A 21,983-nucleotide genomic window follows, 5' to 3' on the forward strand; every position below is an offset into this window, starting at 1 on the left:
CTTAGACCCCAGGACTCACCTCCGCCATCTCGATTTTCCCATCTGAGTTCTTGTCATACTTCTGCATGAATTCCTTCATCTTCTCCCCTAAGTTGTCGCTCTTTGACACCTGCAGAAAGACAAAGAGGACTGATTTTGCCACTAGGTCCCCTTCAAACCAGGGATCTCTCACCCGTTTGGTGTGGCGATGATGGGGAGTTATTTTGCACCCCAGATATACAGGTTGAACCTGTGTTCAGGTGGGTTGAACCAGTGGTCTGAGTAATCAAGGCTGTACTCTTCCCTCCTCAGGGTCCTTCCTTCTCAGTGCTCTCTTCTTTGAGGCTCATGCATGCCTGCGGAGGTGCGTCAGCTGTGTCTGACTCTTTGTGACCCTGTGGACTGTAGCCCGCCAGCCTCCTCTGTCCATGGGATGCTCCAGGCAAGAATACTAGAGTGGGTTGCCATGCCCTCCTCCAGGGGATCGTCCTGACCAAGGGATTGAATCCGCGTCTCTTCTATCTGCTGCCTTGGCAGGCAGGTTCTTTACCACCTGTGCCTCCGGGGAAGCCTTCTCTGAGGCTCAGTCATGTAATTTGCAAAGGGGAACATGACACGTGGAGATGCTGTGTACCACATAGGTAAACACGCCCTCTGCCTTTGGAATGGATTAAACGATAAGTCTGTCAGAAGGGTGAGGATTTATTCCCATTGCAGATGTGAGAACTCAGGTCCCAACATTTTACCGAGGCAGCTTCTAATAAGCCCAGCTTATTGCAAGGCCCCCCAGTAGGTTCTAGGCACTCCACCAGAGCAAGGGGAATTGCTTGTTTTCTTCTTTAAAGACTAACTGGCAATTCTACAATGCTTTCCACTGTGATTTTAGGCCTGGAAGAATGTGAAGAGAAAGTCTATATTAGCTGAGGGGTCATTTAAATAGTCCACTAGATGAGTGTGACTACTAAAAAGCATTGAACTTCAAAAGTTCTGTTGGGCCATCATCACCTAACTTAAATTTAAGCCCTTCTTGAAGTTCTGAGAGCTTCTCTTGGTTTGGGGTGCTGCTGATTGATTATTTGCATTAACAAGCTCTTCCTTATCCTTAATCAATGATGAATTATTTTGGCATTTGATGCCTTTTCTTTGTTTCACTGAAGGTTTTCTAGTGGATGTGTGTTTCCTAGGATTGGGCCTAGAAGAATTCTACCAATTCTTACAGTCTTTTCTGAATCCCTTCTATTGTCTTTTTTTTTCTTTAACCTTTGAGACTGGTCTCAATTTGCCAATATGTTTGCTTATCAATATTTATTGCTTTACATTTATTTACAGATGTGCATGGAATGATCCTAGACCCTTATCACAAGTAAGGGTCTATTTACCCTATTTACATTTCACAACAATCCCTATGAAACCTGACTGTTTTACACACAAATGGAGGCTGAGATACAGTGGCTTCTCCTGAGGTCACCAGTTAGTATAGCCAGAATGTGAACCCATGATTCCCGTTTCCAAGACCAGTATTTTTCCTGCCACTTAACAGCTGCTCTGAAAACCAGTCCAGGATGATGTTAATTGAGAGTGTTGTTGACAGACTTGAAAATCATCCCTGATGCCATCTGAGGAAGGGAATGACTAAGAGAAGGACTTCAGATTTGAAGCACTTCATAAAATCACATTCCTCCGTCTACCTCATGATCCCAGTACCAGCTGAGAAGCCTGTGTTTTCCATGATCTGGGCTTCATTATCCTAGTAATGAGGAGTGATAGAGGACTGTTGATAAACAAACCCATGAATCACCTCCAGCCCCTAAGCCCATCTCTTGGACATCTTCCTCAATGGGGCCCACTGCCGAGCTCAGAACCATGCGCTCACCAGTGGGCTTGTGACTCATCTCTCAAAGGCTCCATGAGGACTTGCTAATAATCAGTGGATTAGCCAGCAGACATGCATAAGGGGAGAATGGAGAGACCTGCCCGTGAAAAGACCCACAGGAGCTGGGGGAGGGAGCTGGTCTGACTCCATATATTTGAGAGCCAGATGAGAATCACAATGGACTAGCTCCAATCACCTTACCTTTTCAACATGTTAGACGCCCCCAAAAGGCTTTAGTGTCAGTAGTCCCAGGTTGGCACCAGGAGGGACAAGGTACCTGCCATTAAGGGGCTGGGATGTGATTGGGAGTCACTCCAGGCCCTGAAGGGCAGTCTGACAGCTGCACAAATGAGCCAGTGCGATCCAGCTCAGATACTGGTTTGGAGCAATCCTCCATTCTCCTCTAAGTCCTTGCTGAGGTTCCAGCCTCGGTTGGTCTAGAACAGTGGTTCTTAAGTAGGGACAATTCTGCATCCCCTGAAGGGGATATTAGCAGCAGTGTCTGGAGACACTTTTGATTGTCACAGTTTGGAGCGGTGCTACTGGGATCTCATGGGTAGAGGCCAGGGATGCTGCTAATCACCCTACAATGTCCAGGACAGCCCCCCATGATAGTCGTTTACCCCAAATATCAGTAGTGCTCAGGCTGAGAAATTCTAGTCTTGAATAAAGGCACTGGAAACCTTCTAGGCATCCAATCTTGAGTCATGACGCCTCTAAGCATATTAGGTAGGCTATGGACTCTTCCCTGGGAAAAAATGTTTATAGACACACAAAATTTTGCAGTTTTGGGTGCATTTATCAACCTATGGTAGACATGAACACCCCTCAATTCCAGACACCCAAGGATAGTGTGGTAAGGTACCCTTTTTAGGGACTATATCAATTTTAAAAATCCTTCCAAATAAAAGAAAACTCTAAGGGTCAAGACGAGAGATGTCAGGCTGCTGATGGAATGCATGACCTAGGACAGATAATGCTCAAAGCCATGTTCAGGATGACAGAAAATTCCAAGCAAAGGGAGAGGGGACTGGGCTTACCATGCCAGAGCCTTTTCTTGCTTTCTCCAATTCTTGGAAAAAGTTTTCTAACTCTTTACCTTCAATATACCCATTTCCTGAAAAGATAGCAAAGAAAAAAAAAAGCAATGAATCTCCAAGCTAAATAGTAAGATTTACAGTGGGTGGGGTGAGGAGGTCGGGGGCTTCATGGAGAACTTGTTTTCCTCACTGGTCATCAAGCAGGTGTCTGGGCCAACCCTGGACTGTTAGGGATGTGGGTCCTGTCCTCTAGGCATTTGCAACCATAGAAATCCAAGATGAATAACGGTGTTATCTTTGGAGTGTACATTTAACAGAAAGCACGGGGAGGGGCCAGCGTCAGGATCCCATGCCGCAGAGGGAGCAGGGGCTGGCAGCTGTCCCTCGATTGCCTGCTGGGCAAGCCGCAGGGGCTGGAGCTCTAACAGGGGACAACAGGTTATCAGCCTCAAGGTTTGTGGGCAGGTGGCAAGCCCTGGTCACCAGTGTGGATTGGGTCGGAGGCAAAACTTGAGTCTTTGGTGTACTCAAGTTGGAGGCTATACTAAATTGAAGGTTGTCCACCTGGAACTCAGAATGTGACCTTATTTGGAAATAGTGTCTTTGCATATGTAATTAGTTAAGATGAGATCATACTAGCCCTAAATCCAGTGACTGGTGTCCTTAAAAGAAGTCCATGTGAAGACACTGAGAGATACTCAGGGAAGGAGGCCACGTGAAGACAGGCAGAGATCAGAGCGGTACATCTCCAAACTAAGGGGTGCTGTGGGTTGTTAGCCACCACCAGAAGCCAGGAGAGGGACATGGAACATATTACCTCTCAGAGCCTGGAACCAACCCTGCCTACACCTTGATTTTGGGCTTTGCGCCTCCAGGACTGTCAGAGAATAGATTCCTGTTGTTTTACCCCCAACTGTACTTTGTCGTGGCAGCTCCAGGAAACTGATGCAGAGAGAAGAGTGGAAGGAGAAAGGCGGGGTATCTATCCCATGGTATGGGGGGCACCTGATGTTTTAAAAAGCTCCCCAAGTGATTTTCATGCCTATAGCAAGATTTGGAAACCGCTGCCTAAAGGTCAAGTTCTAAATCTGAACTGAAGCAGTTGAGGAAGTTTCTCATAGAGAGTATTCAACTTGAAAAGGAAAGGGAGGTGGTAGCTTGTGTCAGGGGCGTGCAGAGTTACACACTAAACAAAGAGAATAAAGAAGACGTGTTTACCCTGGCCTTGGTGGAGGCTTTTGAGAGGGTGGAGGGGGATGTCAGAGTGGGAGTCTATGTTCTTCCCAGCCTCCCCTCCAATGCCCCATGATAATAAGTAACCTTACTGGCGCCCTCTAGTAGGAAAAATGCCACAATATGGAGAGTGTATGGAAGGCATCATGTGAGATAAATTATGTATTTTTATCTGCAGGGAAAATATACGATTGTAACTGCGGGTGGAGGGGGGGTAGGGCATGGTGGGGAAAGATTTGAGTTCCCTTTTTCCCTTAGGCTAGGGAGGTCATCTTTCTTCTAGGATGTTCTGCAAAGCTTCTTAGGAGAGCTGGAATTTCACGAGTGTGTGTCTACTGCCAGCGAGGCCAGCTGGAGTGGGGTGGCGGAAAGGGGGGCGGGGATGAAGCGCTTTCTAGACAAAAAGGCAGTCGCCAGTGGACAGTGACTCCGAGTTGGAGGAACCAGTACTTTGTGTCTCCCTGGGTCACTCCCTGCCGTGATCTGGCTGTTCTTCTATTTCTCAGGCAGGGAGCTGAGCTCACCTCTGGGTCCAGGAGAAGCCCAAGGCTGCGATTGCAGTGGGGTGGTGTGTGTGGAGCTCGTACAGTGAGCATGCACTGGGGTTAAGTGTAGCAGAGGCCTCAGAGGTGGGCTGGCCCAGGGCTGGATGGACATGTGAGTCAGTGCCTGTGAGTCTGTTTCGCGAGTGTACTAGGAGGAGGCTGAAATAACTATGGGGCTACTTGGACAGCATGGGCGGAAGACCTCGCTGAGAAACCCCAGCTACTAGCAGAGGCAGCAGGGGCCCAGAAGCCAGCCAGGCCCCCGTGGAAAGAAACTCCCCCTGGAGTCCGACTTGTGCAGGCTGAATAGCAGCGGGCTGCATGACCCCTCTTGCCACCAGCACCTCATTCTGTGCAGAGGAACAGAAATGTGGTTCAATTCTACAGCCTTTGTGTTTTTTTTTGAACTGAATAACAAGTTCAACACTGTGGGAACTATAGCCAAGTTTAGAAATAGGCCTGTTCCCCAAGAGCATTTAATGGTCTCCTGGGGTGAGGGAACCACACAAGAACAGAGGTGTCTGCCAGCTGAAGGGAGAGGGTGAGGAGCAGAGGTTAGGCAGGCTGCAGGGGGCAGATGAGGCCCCTGCCATCACCGGGGCGTGGGAGAAGGGCTTCCGCTACCCTCGCTTCCCTCAGAGCAACTCCCTGCCCATCAGGCAGGAGGCACCTGTTACCAAGGCGGGAGTAGGGGACGGGTTGGCCTACCAGCTTCCAGGGAGGACTTCAACACTAGGCAGGTGGTTCGCTTTTTCTATGACCATCTTATTTGGGGGTGGGGTGGCTGGCCACCCCACACATCTCGTGGATTGGCATTGATAAGGATGTGGTTAACACAACAGCCATCCCTTCTAATTGCCACATCAAACCACACCCTGTGAGCATTAGCGAGGGGGCTGGGTGGAGCCAGGGACCCTGCATCTTTCCTCATTCTAGGGTCGCCACCATTCTTCACCACCACTGTACCTCGGTTTCCCCAAATTTTGAAGTGAGTCAGCACTTCTTTCCAGTTAATCTAGCCGCAGACACTTGGAAAAGCTTGGCTGAAGAGTGCCCTGCCCCACGGCGGAAAGGGGTCTGTTCCTCACTGGCGTTTGTGTATACAGATTTTCTAAGAGTTGAACAGGTAAGAGGAGCCTGAGTAAGAGCTGTAAGCCTATCACCATTTCTGTGACTATTCACGTGATGCTGAGCCAGTCAGTCTCTCTGAACTCTTGATCTTTCTTGATCTCTAAAGTGGCTGTAACTGTTTATGCTCAAAACTACTTATGCGTTTTTTTTTTTCAACTTTATATAGAGTCATTGTAACAGCCACACAACACGCAGCTGTGACAGGATTCTGGAAAATGTAAAATCTCACCTAACTTAAAAGCCTCATTTTATACTCTGCGCTCTTAAGGTCTTCCAAACCAATCCGTGGCTATAAACCCTTTGGCCCAAAGAGTTGCAGTATTACTGCTCAGCTTCAGAATCCTGGTTCTCAGCCCAGGCTAGGTATTAGAGTCACCCAGAAAGCTATTAAAACCAGCACCAGTGCCTGGGCCCCACCCCCAGAGCTCCTGATTTAATGGGGTGGGGGTGTCTCACTGGCATGTTTTCAAAGCTCTCTGGGCAATTGTGAGGTGCAGTCAAGACTAAGGACTGCTTTAGAGCAGCCTGTCTCAAACTTTGAGGTATGTAAGAATTACCCGGGGAGCTTGTTAAAATGGAAGTTCTAATTTGGCAGATCTGGAGTATGAGAGCTTGATGTCAAAGTGTGGTCTGTGGAATGGGAACACTGGAATTATGTGGCAGCTTGTTAGAAATGCAGAATCCCAGGCCCCACCCCAGCCCTGCTGATCAGAATCTGCATTTTAACAACGTAGGAGCGTGAACATTTGGGCACCGCTGCTTTTGAATGTGAGCTCTCCTCCCTAGAGAGACCATGCCTTTGGTTTCACCTTTGAGGCTGAGGTGGAGGGCTGGTGTGAACCCTGAGGTCGTAGACCAGGGTTTCATTTTAAGTGAGAGTGCCTCTTTTGACAAGAGTGGCCTAGACCAGCACTATTCAGAGAGTGATCAGGGCCTGATGTGTCAGTATTACCTGGGAGCTTGTTAGAAATGCAGATTTCTAACTAACCCCAGACTGGCTGAATCAGAATTGTTGGCAGTGCAGCCCGAAAATGTGCTCTTGAACCAGCCCTCCTGTATGCTCCAGTTTGAGAAGTGTGGACCTGTGTGGCCATGCGTGCTCACCAATCTGTATTATTCTATGTTCCTTCTGTTTAAGGAAATCAAAGAGGGCAGTTAGGCAGTTTCAAGTTAGCTGCCCAAGAAAGCGTCCAGAAGGCCATGCCTTCTGGGTCTCTGTCAGGAGCTCAAATTTATGAAAGGGCAAGTAACCTTCTACCCTCAGCCCTGGTTTTCTCTGGGACACATCTTACCCTTTGTGGCAAGAAATGGGCCTGCTCTGGCTCTGCTCCAGTATTAATAATATGCCTTTGCACAGTGTCCACCATATAAAGAGCTCTCCAATTCCTGTCCCATCTGGTCTTCAGGACCCTGCCAGGTAAGCAGACGGGTGCTATCGACGTCGCGTTAGAGAGAAGGAGTTTGAGGGGAAAGAGACTGAACTGCAGCTTACAGCCTGTTTTCCTTTGACTTGCTCCAGGGACAACCTCTGTCCATATCTCTATTTTGTTTTGGTTTCTCTCTTTGTCAGTCTTACACAGACAGACAGACAGACACAGACATATGTCTCCCAGAGGCTCCTGGGGGAAGAACCCAGTGCGCACAGCTACCGGATGAATATTCAGACACTTGACTTTATCTGTGTTTCTGCGCTGAGCTGCTTCTGGAACACTGGCTTTGGAGCTGGGTCCCCCGAACCTGTGGACATCTGGCAGCCTAATGCTGGGCCAGGTCCCAGGGGTGGAGGCCAGAAGGATGGGACAGATTGAGCAAGAGAGGAGGGGAGGCAGAGGGCTGAAGCCAGAGGCCCTGGATGGGCAGAGGCAGGATCTGATGCAATCTGCCAGGACAGCCCCGTGGGTCAGAGCTGGAGAGGCTCAGTTCTTGAAGACCCACACGCCTGCTCTATTAATTCTGGCTCCCTGGGTACTAGAAGAGATTTCCCCGAGAGGTCTCCTTAGCCCTGGAAACCTCCCCCAGGGGCTCAGCTACTGAAAGTACTGAAGTCTAGAGGGAGATAAACAAGGCGAGTAGGGCAGGGATGCGGGATCGCTGCTGGCTGCCCTGGTGAGGTGGGGCAGGCTGAAGTGTCTTGTTTGTGCAAATGTCCCCATAGCTGCCTCCCTGGGGAGCCCCAGCTCTTCTCAGACACAGCTGCCTCCCCACTCAGCTGGCACCATCACCCTTGGAGAGGTTGGGCCATGGGGCACGAGTCCACACAAACGGCACCCCGTGCAGGGCTGGCGTGCTGTGGACATCCACACCAAAGGGCACTGTGGGCAAAACAAACGGGGGACTTGGGGGTGAAAGCGGAGGTGGGGTGGGGGCCTTATTCTTAGGGCTTACCCAGGTGGGGCGGGACGCTGCTCCCAAAGAACCCCAAATCCTGACCTCAGGCAAACACGGGACACGTGGACCCCACAGAGAAACACTGACAGGTTTAAAAGAAAACCACCCTCAGACAGCGCTGGCTCCCCCCTGTCTCAGACCCTCTGCCTGTAATGCTCCAAGAAGCAGTCATTTGCGTAAGTCCTGTGGTCATCTCGTGCACAGCGCAGGTGTGCTGCGCAGTAACAGCTGTCGCGTTTGTGTGAATGCCTAGGTACAGGATACTCTGTAGCCTTTCTGGGCAAGTCTTTTCCCTTTTATTGAGTCTGATTGGAGTAGAGTTGCTTTGCTTTGTTGTATTGGTTTCTGCTGTGCAGCAAAGTGCACCAGTTATACGTACATCCACCCTTTTTTAGATTTCCTTCCCATTGAGGTTACCACAGAGCATTGAGTAAAATTCCCTGGGATCAACAGTAGGTTCTATTAGCTGTCTCTTTTATTCACCGTGCTGCGCTTAGTTGCTCAGTCCTGTCTGACTCTCTGTGACCCCATGGACTGCAGCCCGCCAGGCTCCTCTGTCCATGGGGACTCTCCAGGCAAGAACATTGGAGTGGCTTGCCATGCCCTCCTCAAGGGGATCTTCCCAACCCGGGGATCGAACCTAGGTCTCCCACAATGCAGGCAGATTCTTTACCGTCTGAGCCACCAGGGAAGCCCTGTTTTATGCACAGAGGTCTTCTTTTCAGTATCTCAAAAGCCCTCTTCATTGAGAATTCCAGGGCAAGCTGCCCAGGCCTCTCTCCACCTCTGAGAGGCACTGCCATTCAGCTTTCTTCAGCTTCCTCCATCAGGGACACAAGCTCATCTGTGACTGAGAGCTGGCCTGGCCACTCTCCCTCTGGCCGGCCAGTGTTCCCTGTAGGGGGTGGGCTGGGAGGATGCTTCTGTTCTTACCCCTGTAGAGAGAGGTGGGAAGACTGGGCAGGGCCCTCCTTAGTTCTTGGTGGTCCTCCCTGTCAAGTAATTTTCAGTCCTTGGCGCCACACTGTATAGAGCAAGGCACAGGCCCTGTGCAAGGCTTTGAGAGCCTCCTGCATCACCAGGGCCATCTGGAGGCAGACAGAGGCCTAGAGAACTCTGGGCACAGGCCCACGACTAGAGAGAGATGTATTTCTTTTGGGGGGCAGTGCCCATAAAATTATTTTCCTCTTAACTCTTTTTATTATTTTGCTAATTATACAAGAAACACAGGCTCTTGTAAAACACTATAGAAATTAACATCAAAAGTTAAAGAAAATGCCTTTTAATTTGACATCATCTACTCTGCAGAGAAGACCACTATTGTTACGTTCTTTCTAATATTTTCCATTGTACTTGTTTCATTAATAGTAAAAATGGGCTCATACTATAATAGTGTCATGCTGCAATTAAAAAAAATGTTGGTAATACATCTTGGACGTTTTTCCATGTCAGTATAGAAGCCCCATCTCAGTCCCATCGGTTGTATAATATTCCACTGTAGAAATTAGAGGATTTATTTTCCTGTTCCCTAGGGAAGCACATTCTTTCTCAAAAGTTCAGTATCCCAAAGAACTTGGTAATAGACCCCTGTGTTCACACAGCTTTATGTATATGCAGGAGTGTATCCGTGTAGGATGCTTCTTGGGATGAGTGGGATTCCCTGTGCTGACGTGTGAATGTCTGTTGGCCTCTGGGAGAGAAGGTATCCCCACGCTTGCATCAGCTTCCAAAGTGTAGCAAAGGCCAAGGGCAGATCTTGGCTCCTCACAGACCCCCTCCTGATGGTCAGCAGAATAGGAGCCTGGTGGCCATGTGGTCAGAACCACAGACAGGACAGTGTCAGCTTGGAACTGGGCATCTCTCTGAAGCCCGAATCCTGCACAGTGAGAAGGGTTCTGACAAAGGAGCGGCGAGGAAACAACAAAACAGGGGGCTCAGTCATGTAGGGCACGCGAAGGTTGCCCAGCCAGGCTCGCAGAGCGCGCTCGGCCGCCGTCTCCTTCACCTCTGCCTTTGAGACGACACCCGAGCCCTTCCAAGCGCATGGCCTTGGGTGGCCACTGAGAAGCCCTGGGGAGGGCACCAGCAGAGGTGGGCCCGCCACCCTCTCACTTTGCCATGTGGTATTGTGAAAAGAGCGGTGCCTCTTTGAGGCCCAGCTTCCCGCTCTCCAGACACCTGCTCCTTCCTTTCTCCACCACAAGGCTGATGATAATCTTGGGGATACTCTCTTCGTGCAAAGTCACCAGGACGCTGGCGTTTCCTCCTTGTTAGAGATGGGCTGAGTAAGGGTTAGATCCCTGCCTCGTCCTCACTCTCCTCGAGTCCAGCTTCTCCTCGGACTCCTGGCCTCTGTTTACTAGAGTCCAGGAGGGGTGGGTCGGTGCTCCCTAGTGGCTGGGACTAATTGGGCTCCAGTGAGCTCACTCCAGAGACCTGGTGAGCCGAGTCTTCCCAGAGGTCTTAAACTCTCTGAGTGGCAGGAGAGTCGGGAAGAACCCCAAGATAAAAACAGAAGCCAGAGTTAGTAAGAGGAGGCCCGGCCAGGGCAGGGAGCACCTCGGGGGTGAGCGGGAAGCTCAGGAGTGAGAGTTCAGGAGGGGACAGATAGCGAAGATACAGAGCAAGGTGACCCACAGGATAATTCTTGGTCCTTTAGTGGAATTTCAGTTTGGCTGTAGCATCATTTTCTACCATCTCTGGCGTTTTAATCTCCTATGCTTTCCTTCTCTGTGAGGTCCACGGTCCCTCCTTGGAACTTCCCTGAAGCAGTGATCAGAGAGGGCAATGGGATGCCAAATGGGACAACGAGCCAAGAAGCAACCTAGCTCCCTTTCACGGAGGAGCAGAGCGAGCCAGAGGCACAGTGGTTTGGGAGTCTTTAATGAGTCTTTGGCCTCATGCTAGCTTAGCTATGCTCCAGCCATGCGAAGGACCCCTTTCTAGTATTAAAGAAACTGCCTATCACCTCCAGGGCTGGGTCAGGGGCTCTTCTGTGAGTGAATGGCAGGGGAAGCAGGTGTCCAGAAATCAGAGTGGGGATATAAGCACTGGCCAGGGGCCACTTTGCTCCCTGACCTTAGAAAAGTCACACTTCATGTCTGTTCCCTCGTCCGCATGAGGAGGGTCATGATCTGCCCAGAGCCTCTCTGTGTGGAACTCAAGCAGGTGTGATTGTGTTTTGAAAAGTACAAAGTCTCAGACAAGTGTGCCTGATTATCGAGAGTGCTATTGGTTGTCCCTGTGAGAAAAGGGGGAGAGAATAACTGTGGAGTCCTCTGTTTCTAGCTGACTCATCTGGCAGGAGGCCGGTGGTATAACCTTGGCCACTTGGTAACTTTCCTTGAATCATGCAAGTCTCTGGTGCAGATAAACTGGCAGGAGAAGCCTTAGGGACTGTCATGTCACCTGGAATGTGAGACAATCTTCTCATAGCCCTTGCCCCCGAGGGAGTTTTATGGCCCTAGCCATAGACTAGAGACACAACCCCTCCTTAGCCCCATTTTACAGATTTAACAATCTATCCTTCTCCTTCAGTAATTCTTAGGCAGATCACACAGCCTCTCACCCCCAGATTTCTTGTTGGCTCCTAGGGAACATATCTTCACTCATCAGCATACCCATTAACCCCTGCCTCTCCATAGCACTCTGGTGCAAGGTACCTGTTCAGTCACCTTTCCAACCACCCTGCTGAGGCAAGGAAGGGAAGGGAGAAGAATGGAGGGACCCTCCACCTGATCCTTTTTCTGGTTCCCACCCCCTTCACTCTCATCCCAGGATAAACACTCTGGACCACCATCCTGCCAGTGGTGTGAGATACCAGAATATTTCAGATGCCCACGCCAGGCAGGACTTCTGAGAAGGAAATAAGATCACTTAAGTTGGGGTGGGGGGTGGTGGTGGTGGTGGTTTAGTCGCTAAGTTGTGTCCGACTCTTGCGACCCCATGGACTGTAGCCTGTCAGGCTCCTCTGTCCATGAGATTCTCCAGGCAAGAATGCTGGAGTGGGTTGCCATTTCCTTCTCCAGGGGGAGTGGTAGAGAAAAAAAGTCTCTAGTGATATCTGAAGCCTCTAAAAGGGAACCTCCCTTTATGCCTGAGTCAGACCATCCTAGACCCTTGGAATCCCTAGAGCCAACTTCCAAAGGTTATTCAGTCCAGCCCTGGGTTTTTGGTTAGTCAGTATCAAGACTGCACAGACCAGAGGGTCAGTCACTGAGGCATTTAAGATGGTGCCTCCCCTGACCCAGAGAAGGAAGGAGTCACCCAAAGCACCCAGGATTAGCACCCTGAAAGAATGCATCAGGCTGGCACCCCAAGCTTGCCCCCCACCACACCCACTGCTGCTGTGAGTGGGACCTGCATGCTGGTGAGGGATGGAAAATGGCAGAGGAAGCCCAGGGGATGCTCACTGCCCAGCTGTCCTCTCCATTCCTCCTGATACCAAACAGGCTGGGGAGGCCAAGGGTGTTCCTTTAGCACCCCCCAGCTTGCCCCAGCCCCCTGGACCCCTGCTGGCTAACCTGGTATTCAACAAAAGGGGAACTTGGGGGAAGAAATGAATGGGCTTCTGAGACCTGTGGCTGCAGCCGCTGAAGGCAGGCTGTTAGCTTGAAGGGGAAGGTGGGGGAAGAGAAAATGGCACGGGGAGTCTTGGGGAGCCTTGCCAGCACAGACGTCCTGTCTGGGAAAGCCCCAACTCGCCCAGAATGAGGCTGCAAAAGCCGGTGTGCTCTGTCAAGGGAGAAAAGTTCCTGACAATTGTTACTGGGCAGCGAGGTGTCTTCCAAACTCAGGACCCCGACCTCAGCAGGTTCTGCGGCCAAAGCATGCTCTGGGGGCAATCTAACAGCTGCCCACATCATCACTGACCCCTTCCCTCCACTGCAGGTCCCCTGGGGGCGAGCGGGCACACAAGTTGGAGCTTTACTGACCGTCTGCATCGAAGTGCTTCCAGATCTCCAGGAACTGGGTCGCCGTCAGCTCGGCCAGGTGCAGGTAGGGTGGCTGCTGCTGTGGGCCAGCCATGGCGAGCCGCTCAGAGACCTCAGGCAGCACCGCGCTCTCCCTGCGCGCCGGCTCCGCTCAGGCACTCGCCAGGTCCTGCGCGCCACGCTGCCTTTATATACAATCCAGAGGCTGCGCCCGCGCCCCGCAGCCAGCAGAGGGAGCGCGCGCTCAGAGAATCGGCTTGCGTCTCAGCGGGGCGGCGGCCGCCCAGGGGCTCTGCAGGGGTTTTCTGGGTGGGGATGCCCGTCTGTGCTGAGACCACTCTGGACCTGGACAGAGAGAAGGCTCTCAAGGGCAAAGGAGAGGCTGCCCTTGCCGTCCCTCTCCCACTCTGATCATTTTGAGAGCAGCCACCACATATCTTCACTAGCAGTGGCAATAATAAATAACTGTAGTAACAACACCACAACCAACAGTAGTAATAATACAAGTTTGACAAATCTTTAGCCCTGGCACTTCGGAGTTCTTCTAGGACTCTCTCATGCATTGTCTCGTCTGACCCTTCCTCAGCAGGAAGACCAGGGACCACTTTTCTGATAAGGGGCCTTGAGACTTCAAATGACTTGCCCTGCCCAGCCCTCTTTCCTTGCTATCATGGTCCCTTACTGGCCAAGGCCTGGGAAGAAGCCGAGGTTCTCTAGGCTTTACTGGGGTAGGCTGGAATCAGCAACCCCCAGGGAGTGGAGGAGCGGCTTCCACTGATTGCCCTCACCTGGGTACCTCGCTCCACCCTCTGATGCCTGCTAGCACCTAGGACAGGCCCTGGGGGCTTTCAGGCCCTTGTCCATGAACTAGATCCTCCTGTCCCAGGTCTTAGCCCCTCCCACCTATGGGCATCATGGGAATTTGCTGAGGCTGGTGGGCTCAGAGGGTCCCACATTGACCTAGGAATGATCTCAAAATGCTAGTCTCAGAGAAGATGGAGGCAGCTGCTGAGGGTACAGCCCGAGAATATTGACAGGTCTCCCCCACCTGGGAACTAGGCTCCCTCCCATTCTCCTGGGGGGCCTGAGCCTGGGGGGCTGCCCTGTCCTTGTGAACCATCCCCCTCAGAGTGGCAGCTTGTCCCCACCTTTCTCTCCTCTCCCGCTGAGTGACTGAGAAATGAATTGATGCTCATTAGCATGTGCTAATGAGTGTTAGCTGAACTGCCTTCCAAAGGGGGAGCAGAGGCAGGGAGGTGAGAATGAAAAGGAGGTCACCAGGGGAGAGAGGAACACCAGGAGGAGACTGGGGGGAGCGAGGGGCAGGCTGCTCCTTAGGGGAGGGATGAGCCCTGAGTGAGCAGGGCTGGAAGAGGCAACACAATGAAGATTCCAAAACCGCTTGTGTGTGTGTGTGTTTTTTTTGCCTAGCACAAAAGTGTTTCGAGTTACTTGCAGGAACAGAGTAAGAGAGAGAAGCTGTCATAAAAAGCCAGCTTTCCAGGCCTGTATGCACCCTCTGCCCCCATGCTGTCTGGTCCAGGGCTGAGGAATTCAAAGCCACTAGGTCTAGGGTGGTAGGATTGTTCAGTGGTTAAGAGCAGGCACTCTATATAATCAGGCTGCTTGGATCTGAACCCCAGAATAAGCTCTGTGACCTTGGGCAAATTATGTAACCTATCTGTGCTTCAGTTATTCTCTTTTAAAACATGGGAATGTAGGTATCTACCTCACAAGAATTGTTGCAAGGATTAAATGAGCTCACACTCCAGCTGCCCGTTGTGGAGACGGAGATCAGCGGCAGTTGGCTTGGCAAGAAATTTCTTGGCCAGCATCCCTCCTTGAGGGGGCTAATAGCTTCTAGAGGGGCTGGCCCGAGTGAGACCGAGGAAACGCTGCACCAGACTCTTGGCGTCCCACTGTGCTGCCGGCCCCTTTTGGCTCCGCCACTGTCCACTGTCGTCTGGGCTCCTTGGCTCACCTCCTGTGCCCTCCCCTGGCCCAGACAGGGGCGAGAGATCGCATCTCCGGTTCTCTAGAGATCCAAACCAGTACCTCTTGGCTGCTTTGGTCTTCCTGGTGAGAAAGAGAGAGTGGAACTCATGCTTCCTACTTTTCAGGACTGCTGAGATGGGGGAAGATGTTGGCCTGACTAGGAGAGGTCCTGAGTATGACTGCAGGGTTCCACAGTGGCCTCCAAACCCAGCATTGGGACAGCCCTGCGTTGTTCATTTTCGTGCGTGCTTGGAGTCTCTTTCTGGGTGGCACATCCCTCACTCCCAGATACAAGCCCAGGAGGGGTGGCAGAGCCCTAGCAAGTCCTTTGTCCCCAAGGTGAGTCCTGCAGAAACAGTCACGTTTAGTAGTGACAAGTCCCTGCCCTGGGATTGGAGAGATGTGGGTGCAAAACCTGCTTTGAGACCTGTGCTCAGTCGCGCCTGACTCTGTGACCCCATGAACTGCAGCCCACCAGGCTTCTCTGTCTATGGAGTTTTCCAGGCAAGAATACTGGAGTGGGTTGCCATTTCCTCCTCCAGGAGATCTTAGACCTTGGGCAAGCTATTTAACCTCTCTGATCCTTAGTAGAAATACAAGTCATAATGATACTGGTGGTGCAAAGTTAGTGTAATGTCTAAAAATAATGTACTCAAGGATTTAGTTAGTAAGAATCCTGGCAGCAATAAGTGCTTACTTAAAAAGTAGATATTATTATGAATATAGAATGTTAGAAATTTTTTCTTGTTGTTCTGAAATAGTAGCACACAAGGGACTGAGTACCCCACTTGCAAAGCTCCTCCCCAGGAGCCAAATATCTTGTGTTCCGTCTGCTGGGCTGCCCTCTGCTTCCAACCAAAGCCATGGGCTGTGAAAGGAGAAGCTGCCTGGGGGAGAGGAAGGAACCTTAGTCTTCAGGGAGTGCAGCATGTGTGGTTTCTCTGAAGCCACACTCTGTTGGGGAGACTCTAGAAAACTTCTCCAGGTCATGAGGGGTGCCTTCTGTAAGGGGGCACTGGCAGGCCCACCTCTTCCCCGAGCAGAATTGTAGAGTCTGCCCATGAAGACAGAACTGGTGCTTTTGTCTGACTTAGAGCTGTCTAAAGGCTCAGGCTGTCCTGTCCTGGGCCTAGAAGGAAGATGGGAGTGATCAAAAACCCCGTTCCTGGTCTCTGCAGCCCCTGGAGGTCACTGTGTTTCTGCGAAAGGTGCTTGGAGTTGAAAAGGAGGAGCAAAAGCCAGATACTGCTGGTTGATTCTTGGTGTTGAAGGAAGCTAGGGTAGAGCTGAAAACAGTTCCGATAAAACCTTCATTCTACTGTGCAAGGGGCCCTCAAACTCCCTAGAGACCAGACCTGCTACAGTTCCTGCAACCTGGGGTGACCGGATAGCTAAGATCTCCTCCTGGCCCCGGGCCCCCTGCTCACTGAGGGAGGAGACATCTCCAAACCAGCCCACCCCTCCTCTCCATGATCAGCCCCAACCCAAGACTCTCAAGTCTCTCAGCCAGTTTGTGGTAGGGGAGGAAGAGAGCTTTGAATAAGAGCAGAGTCTGGAGTTTCAAGCTGGACCTGACCAGGTTTAAATACCTGAACGTGAGAAGAAGGGCATGGATCCAGAAATTACTCAGGAATGAGAAAGAGATTCAGTGAGCATATTTGGAAGCAGTGACTGTAGAAACGAAATTCTTTTTATGTTTATACCGAAACTGAGTCTTGCGATCGTTCTTGTGCATCTGAAGTTCTGCTACTCTTCCAGAATCTCCCCACACCATTTACAACGATGACGATGAGGACCACAAGGATACCTTTAGATGACTTTAAAAGAGGGCTTTACTGTGTCTTGCTTGGTTAAGTCTTCACAGCTATCTTATCAGTGCAAGAATTGGGCCCATTTTAAAGATAAGGAAACCAAAGCCCAGAGAGATGAACACCCAACCATGACCTGGCAGGAGTGGGATATAGGGAACATTCTGGCTTCTCTGGTATATGGAGACCATGTGGACCAGGTGGCAAGGCCCTGACGTGCTTAGTCACTAGTCCTGTCTGACTCTCTGCAACCCCATGGACTGTAGCCTGCCAGGCTCCTCTGTCCTTGGGATTTCCCAGGAAGAATACTGGAGTGGGTTGCTATTTCCTTCTCCAGGGGGTCTGTCTGACCCAGGGATTGAACGCATGTCTCTTGTGCCTCCTGCACTGAACATGGATTCTTTACCTGCTGAGCCGTCGGGGAAGCTGCTGGGGAAGCCACTGGGGAAGACAGTACGTACAAAATACTTCCCATTTTCTGACCGCCGGAGCTGCAGGGCACTTCCTAGTGGCAAGGAACCTTGCCACGTCTGCTGTTCCTGAGATGCCCAGGCACTCAGCTGATGGTTGCTTCTTCCTTTTCCAGAAGGGGCAAACTGGGTATATCCTCCCTTTTGCACCCCCAGGCCACCAGCTGCATCGTGAGTGCTATAGTCCAGTACCAAAGATTGGCAAGAAGTCTTGCCCTCTGCCTCAGACCCCAGACTTGCACCCCCAAGAAGGGAGGGCGGCCTGCTGACTGAAACGGTGAGATGCAGGAGAGCAGATGACAAACCATGTTCCAGCCAGTATCCACTGGGCCGAGGTAATTGGCAGAGCTGTTCAGAGCACCTGGTGTTATTTTGGAGAACATCAGAGGGAAAAATCAGAAACCCTGTTTAGTTCTTCCCTCTGCCTGGAAATATTTCTTCCAGATATTACCTCTTTGGTCTTAATAATGTTTAGGCCTGGCTACTGGGTGCCCGAGAGCTGGCTTTGCTTCCCAGGAAGAAGGATGAAAGGGATGCAGGAGCCCAGCAGTTTCCATGGAAACGGATCAGGTGGAGGGAGAAAAGAGTCCAGAGGAACCCAGAGGTGGGAGCAGGACTTTTGAGTAAATTTGGTCTGAAGCCAGAGAATCTGTGGACAAAATACTTCCCTCTGAACCAAGGATTTGGGTCACCAGGATAGCAATATGAAGTGGAATGACAGTAGCTGGGGCTGTTGAGTGACACCCTCCCCCAACAGGCAGGGACACAGAAGAGGCTGAGAGCTCTGGCTCCAAGATCCCCCGCCCCCGTTTAGCTTGGTTTGGCTGCTAATCAGCAGCTCTGCCACGTGATGGCCATGTGACCCTGGGCAAGGCCTCTAACCTCTCTGTGCTTTCCTGCCGTCGTTGGTAAAATAAGGATAATTCTAATAACTTCCTCATTGACCATTCTGATCATTAAGAGTTGGAATGCATGTGAAGAATGATGAGGCCCTGGGACATAAGGAACACTCCAATGTCGTTATTATAGGCGAGAAAACTGAAAGCAGATGCTAGGGGGTCTCATCGAGTCAGTGCCGCCCACTGCTTGGCCAAAGTGCAATCAAAGATAGGCAGTAAGATCGCATTCCAGAATGGGAAGGAGCTATTGGAAGGGATGCCCTGTCTATGGCAAACAGACTGGTATGCAGCTGTGAGGTCTGGAATTGCTGCAGCCATCTTGACACCATGAGCTAAGAGTCTAGAGTGGCCCAAGGTGGGGAAGGGCATGGAGTGGGGGGGAAGTCCAATCACAGAAGGCAAGGCAGAGAAATTGCAAGAAATTGGATCGTATGTAACATCATTTGAGCTGCTGGATTAAGCTGAACCTGAAGCATCTTGGCCTTTTCAGTTTTATTAATTGATAGATACCCATTGATGTTTAAACCCATTTATAGTAGATTTTCGTTCATTTATAACCAAAAAAAGCTTAGCTGATAATCCAAGAAGAAGACAGTTTTTCTCATGAGACCTGGACTTGGGAAACCTTTGGGACCGAGGCCCCTCTCTTTCGTTTTATCCTATGGCAGCAAGCCACTCCTGCCAGGGTTCTCTCTGCGCAGTCAGCACGGTTCCTCCAGTTTCTTCTGTCCCACAGCACATGTCCTTATCGCCTTGCCTTTCGTTGTCTATCATACCCGCCTGGTCTCCACTTGTCCTCAAGAGTCATACCTTCCATTTCCCTTAGTGGCCTGGGTCTCTAAGTTTCCCTTTCCTAAATGCCCAAGAGAAGGATCTGATGGGTCTAGTTCACTTTTTTATATCAAGTCATTTATATCATAGGTTACTGCCCAGCTGTGGATGACACCCACCCCTTGATCCCATTAGCTATGGAGCCAGTCAGAAGAGGGTGAGGGGAGTTGAGGTGTGAAGCAGTACAGAGAAAGGGCTGTTGCTCTTCGAGGGAGTTGTGGGCGCAGTGGCATTACTGAACACTTCTAGCTTGGGTGCGCAGTGTGGAAAGCTCAAACATGCAGTGGGAGGTGTTTGCAGTAGACCTGCATATAAGACCCTCTGATCAATGAGTCCAAATGTAAAAACGCCCAGATAGGAGGTGTCGTCCAGAGCAGGGGTTGGCAAGCTTTTGTGGTAAAGGGCCAGATAGTAATATTTTTGGCTTTGCAGGCCACAGAGTGTCTGTCTCAGCTACTCTGCACAAAAGCAGCCAAGGATGATATGTAAACAAACATGGCTCCGTTTCAAGGAAAATTTATTTACAAAAACATGCCCTGGGCCAGATGTGGCCTGTGGGACATAGATTGCTGATCCCTGAATGAATGAATCCTAGGATCTCTCTAACTTCTTAAAGCCCCAGCTTCTTCTTTGATGAAATAGGGACACTAATAGGATCTCCAGAGAAGAATAGTAATGATTCAGTAAAATGATGCATGTAAGTTACTCTGCACAGTGTTTGGCACGGAGTAGATGGATATTGGCTGCATTTATTCTCTTTATCACTGGGTGGGATCTCAGAATAACTGCATTCTGTGTATTTATTGGCTGTGGGTCTTCGTTGCTGATCTCAGAATAACTGGACTCTGTGTACTTATTGGCTGTGGGTCTTCGTTGCTGGGAGCGGGCTTTTCCCTGGTTGCCATGAGCGGTGGGCTACTCTCCAGCTGCGGTGCTCAGGCTTCCCATGGCAGTGACTTCTCTTGATGCGGAACACGGGCCCTAAGTGTGCAGGCTTCAGTAGCTGGGGCGCACGGGCTTAGTTCCCAGCGGCACGTGGACTATTCCTGGACCAGGGACCCAACCTGTGGATTGGCAGACAGATTTTTAACCCCTGGACCACTGAGAAAGGGCCATAACTGGATTCTAGATCCACTGGTTTGCTTTATGAACCTACAGGAGTCTCTTCATCTTCTCTGACCTGATAGTGCCTCCCTCTAGAAGATTACAGACCACTAAAGGACCAGGGTGAAGGAGATGGAGAAAGACAAGGCTCGGGAGGAGCGCGGAGGGAAATGTAGCTGCACAGGAATCTGAAGCTGCAGGGCCTCCGGGTGAGGCTGGTTTGGCCTTTGTTTGGGGACCTGGCAGGGAGCCCTGGGCTTGATTTGCAAACAGACCTGCTCTGTTTCCTGATGAAGGGGACTTCCTGATGACTGTGACTTTGGATCCTTTCTCTAAGGATAGGTAAAGAGTGCCTAGGGGAGCAGGGTCCCACTTCCAGGATTTTCCAGGATGTAGCAGGGAGTTGGAGTGAAATACTGAAAGCCAAGGGATGCCTTCCATTTATTCATAAGCTCATTTAAAATCAGAATTGTTCATGCTCTCAAAGATATATTTAATAAGCCCCAGCTTTGTGCCAGGCACTGTAGTAGGCCCTAGGGATTCACTGGTTAGAAAATCAGAAATAGTCCCTCCTCTCAGGAGTGTCAATTCAAATGGGAGAGACAGGTATTGATCAAACCACACAATGGAATGTAGAAGTGCAGACTGTGTAAGAGCAGCCCCCGAAATATCTAGTGTCTAAGAGAAGTCATTCTGAGAGGGAGTTAGCTGAGGAGGGAGGTGGGGGCATTCCTGGGGTTTGAACCCCATGTTCCATGGTGGAGGAACTGTAAGAAGACCTGTGGATTTGGAGCTTAGGGGGTGTGGGGGGCGTGGTGGCGAAGACCCTGGAGAGGCAGGCATTGGCCAGGGTCCCTCTCCAGGGGAGATGGGTGCCTTCCTTCCATCAAGGGCGATCCCTGGAGATGGGTCCTTGTGTGACAGATTAGCAGCTGTGAGGCGGGAGCCCTGGTTGGTGAAGGGGGTGGATGGGGACCCAGCAGCGGCTGCTGCACCCCTGACAGGACAGGTGTAGCGGAGCCGTCCAGGCAGGAGCAGACCAGGCCAGCCACTCGGAGCAGCAGTCAGCAGGAGGACCCAGTGTTCCTTCAAGTGATGTCCACCCCTCACCACGAGTTATCCAGTTATCACTGCCCTCCCTCACCCTCAGACCTTGCTCTGGAGATAGAGGTGAGAAGAGGATGGAGAAGACTGCATGCTCTCCAAAGGAAACCAACTCCTTCAAAAGTGCCCTTCTGAGCAAAACAGCAGGGTGTTTCCTCAAACTGGCAATTTTAAAGTGTGCTCCCCTATTCCTGCTCCCCCTGCCAGGCAGAGCAAAGGCATTGAGGAAGACTGATCCAGTTATCAGATCCAGGCCCTTAAATCTATTTCTCACTTCCACTGTATAATCATAAGGGATTTGATTTAGGTCATACCTGAGTGGTCTAGTGGTTTTCCCTACTTTCTTCAATTTAAGTCTGAATTTGGCAATAAGGAGCTCATGATCTGAGCCACAGTCAGCTCCTGGTCTTGTTTTTGCTGACTGTATAGAGCGTCTCCATCTTTGGCTGCAAAGAATATAATCAATCTGATTTCGGTGTTGACCATCTGGTGATGTCCATGTGTAGAGTCTTCTCTTGTGTTGTTGGAAGAGGGTGTTTGCTATGACCAGTGCATTCTCTTGGCAATTCTCTTTGCTATGACCAGAGCAATTCTCTTTGCCCTGCTTCATTCTGTACTCCAAGGCCAAATTTGCCTGTTACTCCCGGTG

General features: G+C 50.7%; 1 protein-coding gene across 1 annotated transcript in view; it reads right to left on the reverse strand.

Annotated features, from left to right (window-relative positions):
• CALB2 (calbindin 2) overlaps nt 1-13,303 on the reverse strand; it is a 28,206-nt gene extending 14,903 nt beyond the window's left edge. The window contains exons 1-3 of the mRNA XM_069552321.1: nt 13,124-13,303; nt 2,893-2,969; nt 20-109 (exon numbers count right to left, since the gene is read on the reverse strand). Coding sequence (XP_069408422.1) covers nt 20-109; nt 2,893-2,969; nt 13,124-13,217 — 261 coding nt within the window. The 5' untranslated portion in view covers nt 13,218-13,303. The remainder of the gene's footprint in view (nt 1-19; nt 110-2,892; nt 2,970-13,123) is intronic.
• Nucleotides 13,304-21,983: the final 8,680 nt, after the last annotated feature.

The sequence above is a fragment of the Ovis canadensis genome, chromosome 14 (assembly GCF_042477335.2).
Source record: "Ovis canadensis isolate MfBH-ARS-UI-01 breed Bighorn chromosome 14, ARS-UI_OviCan_v2, whole genome shotgun sequence".
NCBI classification, from domain to species: domain Eukaryota; kingdom Metazoa; phylum Chordata; class Mammalia; order Artiodactyla; family Bovidae; genus Ovis; species Ovis canadensis.